General features: G+C 41.5%; 1 protein-coding gene across 1 annotated transcript in view; it reads left to right on the forward strand.

Annotated features, from left to right (window-relative positions):
* The first annotated feature begins 1,787 nt into the window (after window positions 1-1,787).
* HMCN1 (hemicentin 1) overlaps window positions 1,788-15,566 on the forward strand; it is a 316,507-nt gene continuing 302,728 nt past the window's right edge. The window contains exon 1 of the mRNA XM_050961493.1: window positions 1,788-2,366. Coding sequence (XP_050817450.1) covers window positions 2,078-2,366 — 289 coding nt within the window. The 5' untranslated portion in view covers window positions 1,788-2,077. The remainder of the gene's footprint in view (window positions 2,367-15,566) is intronic.

The following is a 15,566-nucleotide window of genomic DNA, read 5'->3' on the forward strand; positions in this document are numbered from 1 at the left end:
ATCACCTTCTGCTGCCACCTGCCACTGTGATCTCTGCTAGTTGGTCTCTTGAGGTTCCACCTAGTTCTCAGTGATTTCAGCTGAGCTCTCAGTTGGGGAACCTCACTGCTAGTGCAGACGGGGCTGTCTCTTCCACAGAAACACTGTCCCACAGCGGGTCTAAGCACTTAGACCTGATTATCAGTGATTTCAACTGTAGTGGTCACTTATCAAAACAAAAGACTATCTATGGAGCCTAATCACCTTTGTCTTTAAACAGTGGGGAGGGGCAAGTCAAATAGTACTTGTGACTCAGGGAGACCATCAAGCAAAATACCTGTCCCCACCCTCTCTCGATGTCCTCAATCAGCACAGGCTAAGTACAGTTCTACTGCCCTTTACTCTTAGAGTAAGAATAACATCATTTCGTCCCGCCCCTACCCCCTCCCCCCCGGCATTCAAGTGATTTGTAACCCAGCCCTATCAAAAATCTATCACTTGGGCAATGCAGCTCTGTTTGCTGGATACCTAGGTAGATTAGGTGTGAATGTAAATACAATCTGGTCCTGAAGTCTTTTCCCCCAGCCCCCAGCTCATCACTAGCTGTCAGGGTGAGCCATTTAGACTTCGCTTACAAATCATAATTTGAAATTATTAGGTTGGCCAACATCACCGAAATGAATTCGCTGACATTGTCATAAAAACAACAGGTCTATAAAGAAGCTAGTCTATGTTCAAACTTTTCAAATCTATTATACTTTTTCAGATACCCATATTTTATCATACACTGTATATGCTTCAAAGTGTGTATTAATGTTTCAATTTCAGTTCAGATGTCCAAACAATCACTAAATTGGCCACACTGCGTGTAATTAGTTCATAAAACTCGGGAGGAGGAGTTGGGGAAAATCAGGGGGGGTTAACACCTAGGAGGGGTGTAGGGAAATCCCTGCCTCGCTCTCCACTTGTAGGAGTGAAAGCTTGAGTAGTGTGTGGGTTGGGCTAGTTAGCTAGACCACAAAGACATTGAGAGGATGTAGGCCACTGTGATTTCTTTTTGCTCCAGATCAGTGCAAATGTAAATGAATGGAGAAGTGCTGGAGTGTGGTGGTGGTGGTGGGGAACAGACAGACTTGAGTAGAAGTCTGGGGAAATTCCTTGGGTTGCACTGCCCAGTGGAAATCTTTTTTTCTCCCTCCCTCCTCCCCCCGCCCCCCCCCCCCCCCGCCTCCTGGCAGGTCGTGAGTGGCAGTCAGCTTATTTTCCCCTTTGCGAAAGGAGGGGTTCATATCAGGATCTCCCTGCCCCCAAGGTTGAGAGGGAGTACTAGGATTATCCATGTCCTCCTAGTTCAGGAATGTGCAGACCCAATCCTGGTGAGTACATTGTTCCTAATCACTAATGGAAACATTCAGCTCCCTTTACTGTCACAGAGTGGTGGGGAAACCACACATCTGGGGTGAATTTCCTGCTTATGGCTCAGTCCTGCTTTTATTGTTATCACTGAAGGTTTTGCTCCAAGTGATTCTGTGGCACTCAAGTGACCCTATAAACATTTTTAAAAGTCTCCCTAAAAAAGGGCCTCTAAGGCAAATGCAGGGGGAGAATGGGTGACCAATGGGAAGCCGAGGCTGGGCTAAGCATCCGCTCCTTGTGTCTCACAGCAGCAGTTGGGAACCTTAGGCTCTGGCCAAAGACTCCCAACAGCAGCAGCAGCAGCAGCAGCAGCACACTGGGAGCCTCTCTGCCTCTTGCCAAAGATTCCAACAGCAGCAACAACAAACACAGTAGGGCATGGATGGGACTCTCTCCCCTCAGTCCATGAGACACTACAAAAGTCCTGCAGACAAGTAGAAAGGGAAGGGAGAGAAACCAGAAACTACACACAAACAAAAGCTGCTGCATCCCTCTCCCTCCCTCTCTCAAAGGTCTGGTGGAGTGTGTGGGTGTGGGGGGAAGAGCAACTCAGATCTAAGTTGTGCAGAAAAGGTTTTGTTTTGTTTGTTTTTTAAAAAGTTCAAATGATTTCTCCACTGCAGTGGAAGCCCTCTGACACTTAGTGAGTACTAAGCACGCTGCTTAGGCACTGGGGAGAAAAATGATTTCTCGTGGAAATATCCCCACCTGGAGAGTGGGATTCTGCATAGTATTCTTGCTGGCTCTCTTTTTTTCTTGCTACGCACAAGATGCCAGTGCAGAGAAAGAGCCCAGAGCTGAAGAAATCCCAGAGGGAGCATCCACCTTGGCATTTGTGTTTGATGTGACTGGCTCTATGTATGATGACTTAGTTCAAGTTATTGAAGGGGCATCTAAAATTTTGGAAACCTCTCTGAAAAGACCTAAGAAACCACTTTACAACTTTGCTTTGGTGCCTTTCCATGATCCAGGTAAGGAAATATTTTTCCAAGTCCAATTAACTGGGAAGATCCATGTGTGTGCATGTATGTGTGTTAAGATTTTGGTTCATCTGCTGAATTAAGTAAATGCAGTATATAATATGTAAAGGTAGAGGGTTGCAACCACATTTTAGAAAAAAAAGGGTGAGCAGGTAGCACAGAACACAGAATTCTCCTTGGAAATGAAATAAAAAATAAAAGGCAACTTTGTGCACTTTCGAAGATCAGTGCATACATATTTTGTTTAATGTATGTCACCCTTTTTATAAGGAATTCTTAACCAGAATAATTTGCCAATAACAAGTTACATTCTGTTAACTCCCTCCCTCCTGTCATGTGCATACACAAATGTGCATTGTCACCTCTCAGTGCTGAATACGCCTGTTTTTCCCCATTAGATACACAAAAATTGATTTAAAAACATGCACAGGCACACAGACTTTGAAAGGATCCACTATTGCTCTCGCAAAAGCCATTTTATGGTAAAACTAGACTTCGTCCTATTAAAGAACATAAAAAGAATTTTAGACTACAGAGTTCCATTACTTACACCCACAGAATCACGTCTCCTGCCTCCGCTGATAAAATCACACGTTTGTAGTCTTTGTGTACTCTTCAACAAGCTTTCTGTGAAACAAGTAGCTATTCTACTGTGCTACTTTTGCTGCTCATGTCTTTCCCTCATTCCACATTTTTTCCTTTCTGCTGTATAACTTGCCTTCCTGTTTTTGAGTTTCTGTTTTCTGTCCCTTTCCTATCCCTTTTCTCTGGCTTTCTCCTTTTCCCTTGTCAAACCTCTCTTATTGTGACTTGAAAAGGAAATAGGAACTGGATGCTCCTAGGCTGTGATATGGAGTAGCCAGCACACAGAGAAGTTCAAACCAAACTTTTTTTAACAAAATCCCAAACCAAAAAAATCTGTTTTAGAACAGGAGTTTCCTGGTTCTAGTTTCGTCTGAGACACTTCAAATTGCAACATTTTAGGAATCAGTCAGGGGAACTCAGGTAAAACTCCCTTCCCCCTATTTCAGATATTTAGGTGCTTTTAGAGTGATGCCGTCAATGTAAAAAAGAGAACTACCCCCTCCCAGATATCTGCCTGCAAAATGTTTACCTGATATTGTCAAAAATAACAGCTAATATATATAATGCTGAAAGATTATTGAAAATTTCATGTTTTCTTTTTTCAGTTTGTCTATTTGGTGCATTTTTATATTTACTATGTTTTTATAAGGTAGTTATCATGATATCATACTATCTTCTATGAAAATTGTCAGTTTCACTATTTCTTCTGTGAAGGCAGTCAGTTTCCTTTGTCTTCCTGTTGCTGCCTGAAACACACACTTTTAAAAAATAGGATATGGTGATTGTAAAGCCACAAAAATCAGCTGGGGGCATTCTGGGTTGACTGTAGAGTCTGAAACAACTTTTATGTCATTTTAAAAAAATCATCTGGATTTCAGGTTGACAGTTCCCTTTTGATTTTCTTGCCTTTTAATTTTAAAACTTTTACTTTTCAGTGGAAGATTGACCAAATGCATTCTAAACAGAACCCCCCCCCCCACCGAGTGATTCTCTAGAGCAGCTAACCAGTTACTCTGCTTTTTAGGATGATTTGTTCTGGAAGACTTTTCTCAAACCCAGAAGCAGGAAGGTAATTTTTGTCAGGCAAAGACATTTAAAAAAAAGTTAATATAGATTTGCTCCTTCCCTTTGCGCCTCCCTAGCTTTGGATAGGACACTCAACTTATATTTCAGTGATTCTTTCAATGCTTTGCTTGTGTTGCAGGTTAGTTTTAAATCTCATTTCCATAAATCCTCTTTTCATTCCTATCCCCATTTCCCTTTTGTGTTTTCTCCCTCAGTCACTCTGTTCCTTTTGCCTACTCTTCCCTATGGTTTTTTCTTTTACAGTCTCTCACTCCCCTCCTTTTTTCATTGTCTCTGCACTCTCCTTGCTCTCACTTCTGTCTGGTTTTCGACCTCTGTCATCCCTCTTTGTTGCTCCCACCAATGCACAGGAACCACAACTCCAGTGCCACTTTCTTTCCCAAAACCCAGGAAGCCCCCTCTCCTCATTGTCTCTTTTCTTCAACCCCCCAGGAAATCCCTTTCCTTGTTTACTTAAATGTTAACATTTCATTTAGTAATTAAAATAATTAAACCCTTATAAATTGGAAAGCATACAGCAAAACCTGTTTGCAGTATCAAATTTTACATTATTAGAATCTGTTTTGCATCTTTAGGTGAAAGCTCGGCTTCCACATATAGCCTTGGAGGTCAAGATTTTGTACAAAGTGATGGTTTGGTCCACTTTAGTGAATGTTTTAAAATGGAAAATAAATACTGTTGTCTTAAATCTACAATAATTTTTGAAAACTCTATTTCTGTAATCCTCTCCCCCCCCCCCCCCACAAGCCAATAGCAATTTCTCCCATATTGGCTTCTTCTACCTTGAATCACAGGAATGCAGCAATTGCCATATCTGATCAAACTCTGATGTGTCAAGTCCAATATCTTATCGCTGAGAGTGGCCAATACCAGGTGCTTCAGAAGATGGTTAAGAAACTCTGTGCTCCAGAATTGGTCACTAATCTTGTGGATCTACTACAGAGTCGAATTTCTACAAATCTAGAATAAAAATAACTGGCTCTCAGACTGCATCGTGTCCCATTTCTTGGCCCATATCTAGTGCTATTCTTTTTAAAATTCTGTTAGGTGAAGTGGTGGCTATGAGAGATTCTTTAAGTTATGCCTGTCTGGTCATTATTTAAGATTTGAATGATTCCACTCTGTGGTTTCCCTTATGCTCATCTGCTAGACAGACAAACCGGCTAGTTCTTCTTTTTTTGTGAGATGGTGGTGTCTATTATGTATCCTTTCCAACAGGTGTCCTGCAAGGAGTGTGGGACCCACAGTATGAATGCAATAGGTTATTAGACCTTCATCTTCAAAGACTTCCACTGTCTTTGCATGTCATGGTCTGGATGGACTACTGGATAAATAACTGGACCATCCCTGTCTTATAAACTTAGCTATTGTTGGAATTTTTTAATTTGCATTTATCTTATTGGAGGTTTGTTCCTGTGAAATGCAGAGCTTTAGTGTGTTTTGAAGACACTTAGTGCCTCATAGCATCAGATCTTATAGGCCAGATTCATACCTGATGTGATGCCATTTCTTCCAGTGGAATTCAGCTGGGCTGAATTTGGCCTTGTGTATATTAGTTTGTTCCTGAGGTCACATTGCATAGTATACACTGAGCTCTGTTGGATTCAGTCACTTTCAGTACAGCTTGTCCCATGTTGGCTAGTGAAGTGGTCCAACCAGACTCGGATAACCAGGTATTGAGTGGAGATGATCATTGTAGATGCTGAGGGAGGAAAGTGTTCACCAAAGATCTCCAACAATCTGTCCTCTTGTGTGTCTCTGCCTTATATACCCAGATTAATCCAGCTGTTGTCTGGAGCAGTTTTATAAGGTAGTAATCAATTGGCTCAAAAAGAGGCTCTCTTAAGTCGATGTGGAGTGGGTACGTGATAGATGGAAAAAAACATGGGAGTGCCTTTTGTTTCTCTGCACAAGGCCTTTTTCATAACAGGTTTGCACAGAACTATTTTGTACAGAATTGGTTGGCAGAATTTAGAATCAATATTGAGAAGACTGACTTACATATTTCTACTGCATTGAGCTTCACTAGAAGCAGCTCCTACAATACCTCTGGGATAGATGTAACATTTGGGTCACCTAAATGTATTGCTGAGGAAAGAATTGTAATGTTTTATAAAAGTGTTACTGTAGACGTTGTGAAGGCATAAACAAAAAAGCTCAGATGTGATGTCATTTGAAAGACTTTGAGTATCTTCCAGTGTCCCATGCTTATTAGGAAAATCCAGTCTTGTCAGTCATAATTTTTTTTTAAAGAAAAAGTTATTTGGTGCATTACATCAAGTAAATGTTCATTAAAAAAAAAAGATTGTGCCCTGCTTATCCATTTCTGACACACAAACTATCAAATGACTTCTGAGTTCTTTAGAAGTCCTGCCATCTCTGACACAAATGGTAATATATTTACAGTATATTATATGTTATCTCAGTGCTGCAGTATAAATGTATGGACACAATGTGGTTTTGAGATGATGGAGATGACTACAGTTTTAATAACACCTAAGCCAAACGACTGTCCCCTTGTAGAAGAGAAAAAAATTAACCACTAGAGAAGGGACCTATTTAGAGAGATATTGAATACCTATAGTTTGAGAGTTGGAATCGGGGATTTGGATTGGTCCAGAATGGTGGTCCACACAAAACTAAGTTCTGGATTTAGGTTCTGATTATACCTACCTCTCCATTAAAATTTTAGGTTGTTTTGATCAATCTCATTCCACCTCTTTTTTTAACCCCAAACCTGTCTTCTGATAATAACTAACCACTGTGTTAAATCCCATGTACTAGTGAAGCATCCAGTATATCTGAGTGGAGTTTGGCAATCAGTTTGCTAGTGCCTGAAGAAGAAAGCAGAAGTTGCATAAACTGTGCAGGTTGCTATTGACAAAGAAATCTCCAGCAAACATTTATATCCCATGGCAAAGTTTTATTGCAAAACTAAATTAAGGAGGGTTGGCACAGGGAAATTTTGCATCAGAACTAAAGCTCAAGATCAAAGACTACTTTTGCAGTTGTCTGTGTTTGGTTCTGACATCCCACTAGTTAACGCTCATTGAGTTCAGTGGGAGTAGGACCGGATCCAGAATGCCTGTATTTAATGATTGTGGCCAGCCAGCTCACTCTTTTATGCCATTAAGGAATTTTGGAATGGAAAATGAGCCTAATGGGACAGATTAATCCTTGGTGCTACTTTGTTAAAGCAAGTGGAGTCACACCAGAATGGAATTTGGTCCCATGGAGTTCTGGCCGTATTTTAAACAAATATTTTTAGTGAATGTCTGTTTTAAAGAATAAACAATCATAATTTTATCTTAATTTACAAGGAAAAATGAAGGTAAGATAATTACTTTACCATGAAATATAAATTTCAGCTAGTGCACTAGATATATAACTGAGAGAACATGAACAATATGTTGTACACATCTTGTATTTTTAAAGGTAGCCCAGTTATAAATATGGAACCTTAATGTGACACCCAGATTTCAGATCTTCTTATAAGAGAAACACATTTTAAAATTAGGCTCCAAATGTTTAGGAAGGTTCCCACTCCCAACCCAACTCCTCAGAAATGGAATACAATGTTCTGTTTGTAAATTCTGGTAGTTTAACTTGAATGTTTTGGGCCACATGAGAACCAATAATTGTTGTTGTTTTATGTGATTTTATTGAAAAACTTTTTATATGTATTTGTTTTAGACACGGGTCTTATTTTCTCCTGAGAATTTGATAGAAGTTGTGTTTCTGTAATAATGTCACATACTGGGGATTGTGTGAACATTCTAAGGAATTTGATAATCGTTGCTAATTAACACCTTGCACTTCTGCCGGATCATCAACCTGAGGCTCTCAAAGCACTTCACAAACATAAATGAATTAGATTTTATGTCATGCCTATAGGTGGTAGGAAAGTAGTATCTCCATTTTACAGATGGGGAAAGAGATTTAGCAAACCTAAATGCCTTTTTAGAGTCACATAATGGGTCTATCATCTGTGGCAGAGCTGCGGATAGAACCCACATCTCAAATAGTCCCACCTCTGTGCTTTGCCCACTAATCCTGAAAAGGAGTATGGTCACAATACCGTGTTTAACTTTACAGTGTCATTACTTTGACATACCTTTGGCTGGCATTGCCATTACAATGTATTGGTTGCAGTGCTATACAATAGTTTGGAACGTGTTCAGAAGGCCATAGGAGGGTTCTTTTTGGATACATGATTATATGTCTTGGGGATGACGCAAGGCATAAAACAGACCTTTTAGTCAGGGCCAGCTCCAGGATTTTTGCTGCCCCAAGCAAAAAAAAATTTGGCCTCCCCTCCTTTTTTTTGTGCCCCCTTCCCCTGGCCCCACCCCAGCTCCACCCCTTCCGAACCCCTTCTCCAAATCCCCTGGACGTGCCGCATTTCCCCCCCCATTGCTTCCTGAGGGCCCCCCCCGTGACCTCCCACCCTAGCTCACCTCCGCTCCGCCTGCTCCCCTGGGTGTGCCGCTGTGCCGCTTCTCCCCCACCCTTCTCAGGCGAGGGAGGGCAGAGAAGCGGAGCAGCGGCATGTTCAGGGGAGCAGGCAGAGCGGAGGTGAGTTAGGGTGGGAGGGGGCGCAGGAAGTAATGGAGTAGAGGAACCACTCCCTGCTCCAGCTCACCTCCCCTGCTCCACCGCCGCCTCCCCCGAGCGCCCGCCACTCGGCTTCTCCTCCCTCCCAGACTTGCTGCGTGAAACAACTGTTTCGCGTGCAGCAAGCCTGAGAGGGAGGAGGGAGAAGCAGAGTGGCGGCGGCACAGTCAGGGGAGCAGGTGGAGGCGGAGCAGAGGCGAGCTGGGGTGGCGAGCTGGGGCGGCAGGGGCACTTTTTCCCCATGCCCCGGAGTCGGCACTTATGATGGTCAGCACCAGAATGCTGCCCCTAGAAATGTGCCACCCCAAGCACCTGCTTGTTTTGCTGGTGTCTGGAGCCGGCCCTGCTTTTAGTGGCACCGAATTAAAAGGTTTCATACTTTTGAAATGAAAAAGTGCTGCAGTGTATCCTAATCAATTGTAAAGGGAGATGTGAAGCTGTGTGTAGGAATGGTAAAGTATGAACCTTTTTTGTGTCAACTACAGCGCTGAAAAATCCCCTTGCATATAATGAATGGTATATTGTCCCCAGTGAGTAACAGTAAGCCATCTATCTCTGCATAATTTGAACTTTGATTTAAAAGTATTCCCTTATGATTGCAAATATGAACCAATGTATTCCTGTCAACAAATAGACAATAGCATTGCCTCTGCTGTTGCTTATAAGTTTCCCAAGCAACGGCAAAATAAAATTAATAAGAGACTTGTCAGTATTACTGTGGTAATCAGAACTTCTCTGACAGCTTATCTCCAGTGTGTTGCCTTGAATTTTCCCATTTTGGGCCATCACTCATCACTTGTATCCTCTGGCTAATGGGTATCTAGTAAAGTTTTCAGGCTATTTATGAACTCATTTAAATTGGCTGCATGAAGCCACTTTTAGTTTAGGAGGTTAAAGTATATTAGTGACACCCTAGATAAGAAGGCTTTTTACCTATTTTATCCCCTGGGAGAGATGGAAGGGACTTTCTGAACGTAATTCCCTTGGGTTCCCATGGGGAGGGTGCAACGTTCCCCGTGGTGTTATCCAGACCAGTGATTTGCTAGGTCACTCCAATCCTTGACACTAGGAGCCAGCCTTACCCTGCTCTGCTGTGAGAACCCCCACTCCTGGGCTGTTCACGCACAGCATCTGGCATGTAAGCTGCTCCTTGGATTGTGCAACTGAGTGATACTAGCCAATATCTCCAGTCTCAGACACAACCCTAGGAACCTCCGTCTTGCAGTGTCCAGTTATGACCGCTGTACATTGCAAGCTTATATGCGTTCGTCAATTTAACAAAGAAATTGATACATGTCAGGCTTGTTATCCCAAGGGGAGTCTCTAACACACTTCAAACCAAAAGCACTGCTTCAGGTAGGATAAACGAACAGATGTATTAACTGCAAAGATAGATTTTAAATGATTATAAGTCAAAGCATAACAAGTCGGCTTTGGTCAAATGAAATAAAAGCAAAACACATTCTAAGCTGATCTTAGCACTTTCAGTGCCCTTACAAACTTAGATGCTTCTCACCACATCCTGGCTGGCTGCCCTTCAGCCCAGCTCTCCCCTTTGGTCAGTGCTTCAGTCGCTTGGTGGTAAGGTCTGTAGATGGAGGTGGAAGAGAGAGGAAGAGCATGGCAAATGTCTCTCCCTTTTATCATGTCTTTTCTTCCCTCTTGGCTTTGCCTCCCTACCTTTAGAGTCAGGTGAGCATTACCTCATTGCAGTCCTAAACTGACCAAAGGAAGGGGGATTACTCACTCGGGAGTCCAACAGATCCTTTGTTGTTGTCTAGGCTAGTGTCCTTTTTTCCCATGAGGCTGGGCTGGGTTTGTCCCATACATACTCTGTTGAGGTGTGAACTACCTCCTCTGCTTCTGGAGAGTTTTTGCCTGGGTTTGCTTTAAGCTATGAGGACACATTTTCTGCCTCATAACTCTATACATGAAATTACAACCTATAACATTACTATAACAACAATGCTCAGTACATCATGAGCCTTCCAAAGGCACTCAACATGACAAACTTTGCATTCATATTATAAGAATGAATATAGGAGTATAGGGTGTTCCCCTGAAGTACAGAACGTCACAGAGGGAAACTCTTCAAACCTCAGACCTTATGTTTTAGTGGGTAGCAGGAAAATGGATTGATATATAACTGTATAGCATTTTAGTTAATGCACTATATCCCTGTTGCATCCCTAGAACTAGCAATTTCAGTGGGAATAGATGTATGGATGAGTTTTCAGAGTATACTGGGATTGGTCTTTTATGTGCAACAGTGTGTTGTAGCACAAGCTTTCTTTGCATCCTGATGTGTGGCAGTGGAAAGTACCATTCAGGATGATGTAATAAAGCTGGGACAATGGCTTCGAGGCTTGCAAACAGATGCAGTGATGTGATGGTGAGGTTCTTTTGACCTTGATGCTGTGGAGTAAAGCTACCAGAGAGCCTCCAGTTATTCTTGTACATGGGAAAAAAAAAAAGGCTAGACATCAAGATTTCTGTGTGAGAGAGATATTAAGCAAGACCGGTGCAACCTGCATGCACGTTCTAGGCAGACAGGTCATGTGGCGCCCTCTCTCATATTTTGCTAACTCATTCTCTTGCTCTAGAGTGCTTATGTGCAAACTGGAGTTCCAGTCCATCAGCCACTGAAGACACCAGCTTGAGTTCTCACATTCTGGTACACTCCACTGCGAGTGTTCTCTGTTGCGCAGGAGCTGTTTCCCTCTGCATTCAGGACATCTTTCCCCCTTACTAAGTAGGCTAAATTGTTTGATACATATTTATATCCAGTATTTGGGTAATTTTGAGGGGAGAAAGAATAAAGTGCTTGCAGAAGAGGTCTTGGGGACAGGTTCCTCTGGGGAAAAGTTTTGATAATGCCTGATATGTGGTGGAATCTGGTGTATTGTCCAGAACTATACGTGTGAGCCAAGCATAAAAATTACCCCAGGCATAGCTGTCAGAGTGAGGTCTAAACTCCACTAGAGGCAGAGGAATCACTTTTTTCCCTCTTCCCTCAATTCAGATACTACTTTTATCAATATAAATATGAGTTGTTATTATAGCTAAACTATATAATGAATGAAATACGACTGATAAATTAACAAGTGTGGTGTGATTGTTCTGACACGAGTTTTTAGCTACTCATTATAAGGGGTCAGATTCAGGCTGTACTGACTAATTCTCCTGACCAGCACTTCTCTGATGGCCCTAGAAGTTTCTGAAGAATTAAGCTTTATGGGTGAGTTTTTCAGAAATTTGCAGGAGTGGCCTAAACCTCCTTCCATTAAATTCAATGGAAGTTTTATTATTGACTTCACTGGAAGTACAGTTAGGGCAATGAGTGTCCTTGGAACGGTATTTTTAAGTTTTTGTCCATTAATGGTTAAAAGATAACTTCCCAAATGTAAAGCAGTGCAGTGCTGTCTTACTGAGGCTGCTGATTAGATTGAAACAAGAACTCAGCTCAAAAGGTGCTAAATCTGAAATCTAATTAAGTTTGCTTGAATGTTGGGATTAGGGTGACCAGACAGCAAGTGTGAAAAATTGGGACGGGGGTGGGGGGTAATAGGAGCCTATATAAGAAAAAGACCCAAATATTGGGACTGTCCCTATAAAATCAGGACATCTGGTCACCTTAGTCGGGATTGTTAATTATTTCACTACTGATCATTCAGCAGAAATGTTCAGCTACCCTAAGACTCAAGGTGCAGCCCATTCACATATTTTTTATTAATCATTGACTTTCACCCTTTGAGGATCAAAAATGTACAAGAAAAAGATTTCTGGTATTTTTAATCCTACTGCACTGTAACTGTGGACAATAACTCTGATCAGATGAGGGGATATTAAACTGATAAGAACAGATACAACTTTCAGATAATGTTTTCACCTCTTAGCTCAGAGAGCCGAGAAGCAGATACTACAGGATCTGCATATTCTGTCCATCTCTACTGAAATTTCTGTGATAAACAGTAAATGTGTTTGGTGACCTTAATTTAATCCTTTACTGAAGCCTTTGTGATACTGGTGTATAATAGGATGGCTGTCATCTTGGTCATCCCCAGAGGTTTAACCTAGGTACTCCAGATCTAAAAGCAGGAACCTCTACAGCTTGTGCAAAAGACATTATTGCCAACACCAAAAGTTCAAAAATCATGAGGCAGACCCAACATTTTGTGAGATTGTCCAAAAAAGTTAAATCATGTTTTTGGGTCTGTCTTCTGATTTTTGAACTCCTTCTGCCCACAGCCTAAGGGTTTGTGACAATTACATTGTTGCCAACTTTTGCAAATTTTTCATAAGTAAGATTTTGGCCTCTGTTCTTGCTAGAGGACCCAACTGAGATCCAGGTCCCATTGTCTAGGCTCTGTATGCAGTTCCTACCATGAAGAACTTTAATTTTAGGGCGAAACAGCATGATGAATTTGTGACATGTAACTTAGAACCATTGTCCACCAAACTCACCTTACATAGGTGTTGTCATACTCATCTGTGCTGGATTCAAACTGGTGACCTATAAGTGAAAGGCTCGGTAGGTCATTAACAATGCCTGAGGCATCCAAACCCCACTCATTATAATGTTACAGCTTTGAGAATGAGGTTTGCTTTCTGAAAATATGTTTATTAAATCAAGTTTCTGGAGTTTACACAAGTAGCATCTTCCACTCCTTGGGCACGCAGGCAAGATCTCCCATGTATGTTCTCAGTTTCAACCACACTGTATAATTAAATGCCACATCCTGTTCTTAAAAGCTCCTATGAGCCAAAGTTCAAACACTAAATATGCAACACTAAAATATCAAATTCATTTCTAAGTAGTGTTATGCAAATACAATCATTCAACCAAAGTCTTAACACTAACACTAACACTAACATTTATTTTCTACCACAAGCAGACCTCCAAAAAACACACATAGGCTTATACAGAAGCCTAGTGGTGAATTAGTGTTTTCAATCTGGCCCTTAGTCAGGTGAGGTAGTTGATTAGGAATCAGATAACCAAGAGGTCAGTGCCGAGGGGACTTGGTGGGGAAGGGGCAGAAATTTGATTTAGTAAATTGATTTTGAAAGTGGCTTGACAAATGTAATGGGGGAAACCTACAGATAGGAAAAAGAAACCAAAGGCTAATTGGTATGTGTTCTCCAATCAAAGATTTGGTGTTGGCATATGATCTGTGTTTTGGTCTTGAAGGAGACACATTCATCAAGGGAAATATTGGGAACATATGTTTGTTAGATCGTGGATGACAAAAGCTGCAACTGATAAAAGAGGCTTGCAGCGGTACTTGATCTACTTTCTATGCTTTGGTAATTGACAATTTTGTTAAGAGGATCAGGATAAACTGAGGAACTGTGCTTTCTCCTGTTAATTTGGTCTGCCGGCTGCATGCACTGTATTTGCTGCTGCTGAGAAGGATGCATTTTTATGCATGAATTACAGTACTATGTATGGTTCATTCATAGTTGGTGGCAATCTTTGGAATTTCCTGTTTAAGTTTATTATTCTGATTTATTATACTCATATTTTACCCTCTTACAAGTTTGCTCTTTGCTGTCTGTTATTTGATGAGCTGTTGATTTGTCCATTACCAATTCAAGATTTATATTTTGTAATTGGAATAAACTTTGTTTTTTAGCATCATTCATGCTACTTCTGTTGATGCTGTATAGAACTTCCATTGTTTCTATTTGTTGAAAGTATGTAAACCCTGGCCCCATTTGAATTTTGCCTCTGGATGAGTGTGCTCAACTCCAACCCACTCAGGCCAGACTCCCAATGACTCTGTCATTTGAAGTCACTTGTAGGGGGCTCCTTGCCCTATCAAATTCCATAGAGCCAGACCAGGGTTTTCAGGCACAGAGTGCTCCTGGCTTCCCATATCTCTTTGTGCTGAGAAGATCTGGGATTCTTTCCCAGTTATTTGTGGAAGAATTTATTTGCCCTTCAGGGAGAATCGTGGGAAGGCATTGGAAAACTATCAGCACTTGAGTGATTTAGCCTGCGTCCTCTCTGGAAAGTAGGCATGACCCAGCTGGAGTGAAAATAGAGTCTAGGCTCTAACCCACACCCCTAATCAGGTAAATTAGGTTGGATTAAAATCAACTCCAAATGTGGGTAAAAGGTTTTTGTGTGTGGACAGTAGTGGGGTTTTGGACTATAACCCTTTAAGAACCCAGGTTGACTCTGCAGTGAAGACTCTGCAGTTAACTATGCTATGTCCTAACATAAAGTCATAGAACTGGAAGGGACCTCAAGAGATCATCTAGTCCAGTCCCCTGTACTCAAGGCAGGACTAAGTATTATCTAGACCATCCCTGACAGGTGTTTGTCTAATCTGCTCTTAAAAATCCCCAATGATGGCTATTCCACAACCTCCCTAGGCAATTTATTCCAGTGCTTAACCACTGTGATAGTTAGGAAGTTTCTGCCCTTACTGCAATTTAAGCCCATTGCTTCTTGTCCTATCCTCAGAGGTTAAGAAGAACACTTTTTCTCCCTCCTTAACATGAAGCTTGGTGTACAAGTTTGCTAATCCAGTCTAGGAGTTTGGCTATTCTTAAAACCAGTATTAAAATATTGATATGTAACTGCCCGTAGTGCAGGCCATCACTAGGGTTTGAATCTGTGATGTTCAGTGCCAAAGCACATTCCCTTCCACTTGAACTGAATGAGCAACCTAATTAGTTGGCAGTAGTAGGCTGTTATTCTTTATGGGGATAAGTCAGAAGTGGGGGGGACATGACACACACTTTACAAGCGTTTTACAAATGCAAGCAGGCTGCTGGACCCCAGGTCTTTTATTAAAATATATGAGCCGGCTACAATGTATCTTCCATCCTGACTGCCTTTGGTAATCTCCTTCTGTTCCAAGAAGCTCAGAGTGGAATTATCTAGTTCTGCTCTAG

The sequence above is a fragment of the Gopherus flavomarginatus genome, chromosome 7 (genome assembly GCF_025201925.1).
Source record: "Gopherus flavomarginatus isolate rGopFla2 chromosome 7, rGopFla2.mat.asm, whole genome shotgun sequence".
In the NCBI taxonomy this organism is placed as follows: Eukaryota; Metazoa; Chordata; order Testudines; family Testudinidae; genus Gopherus; species Gopherus flavomarginatus.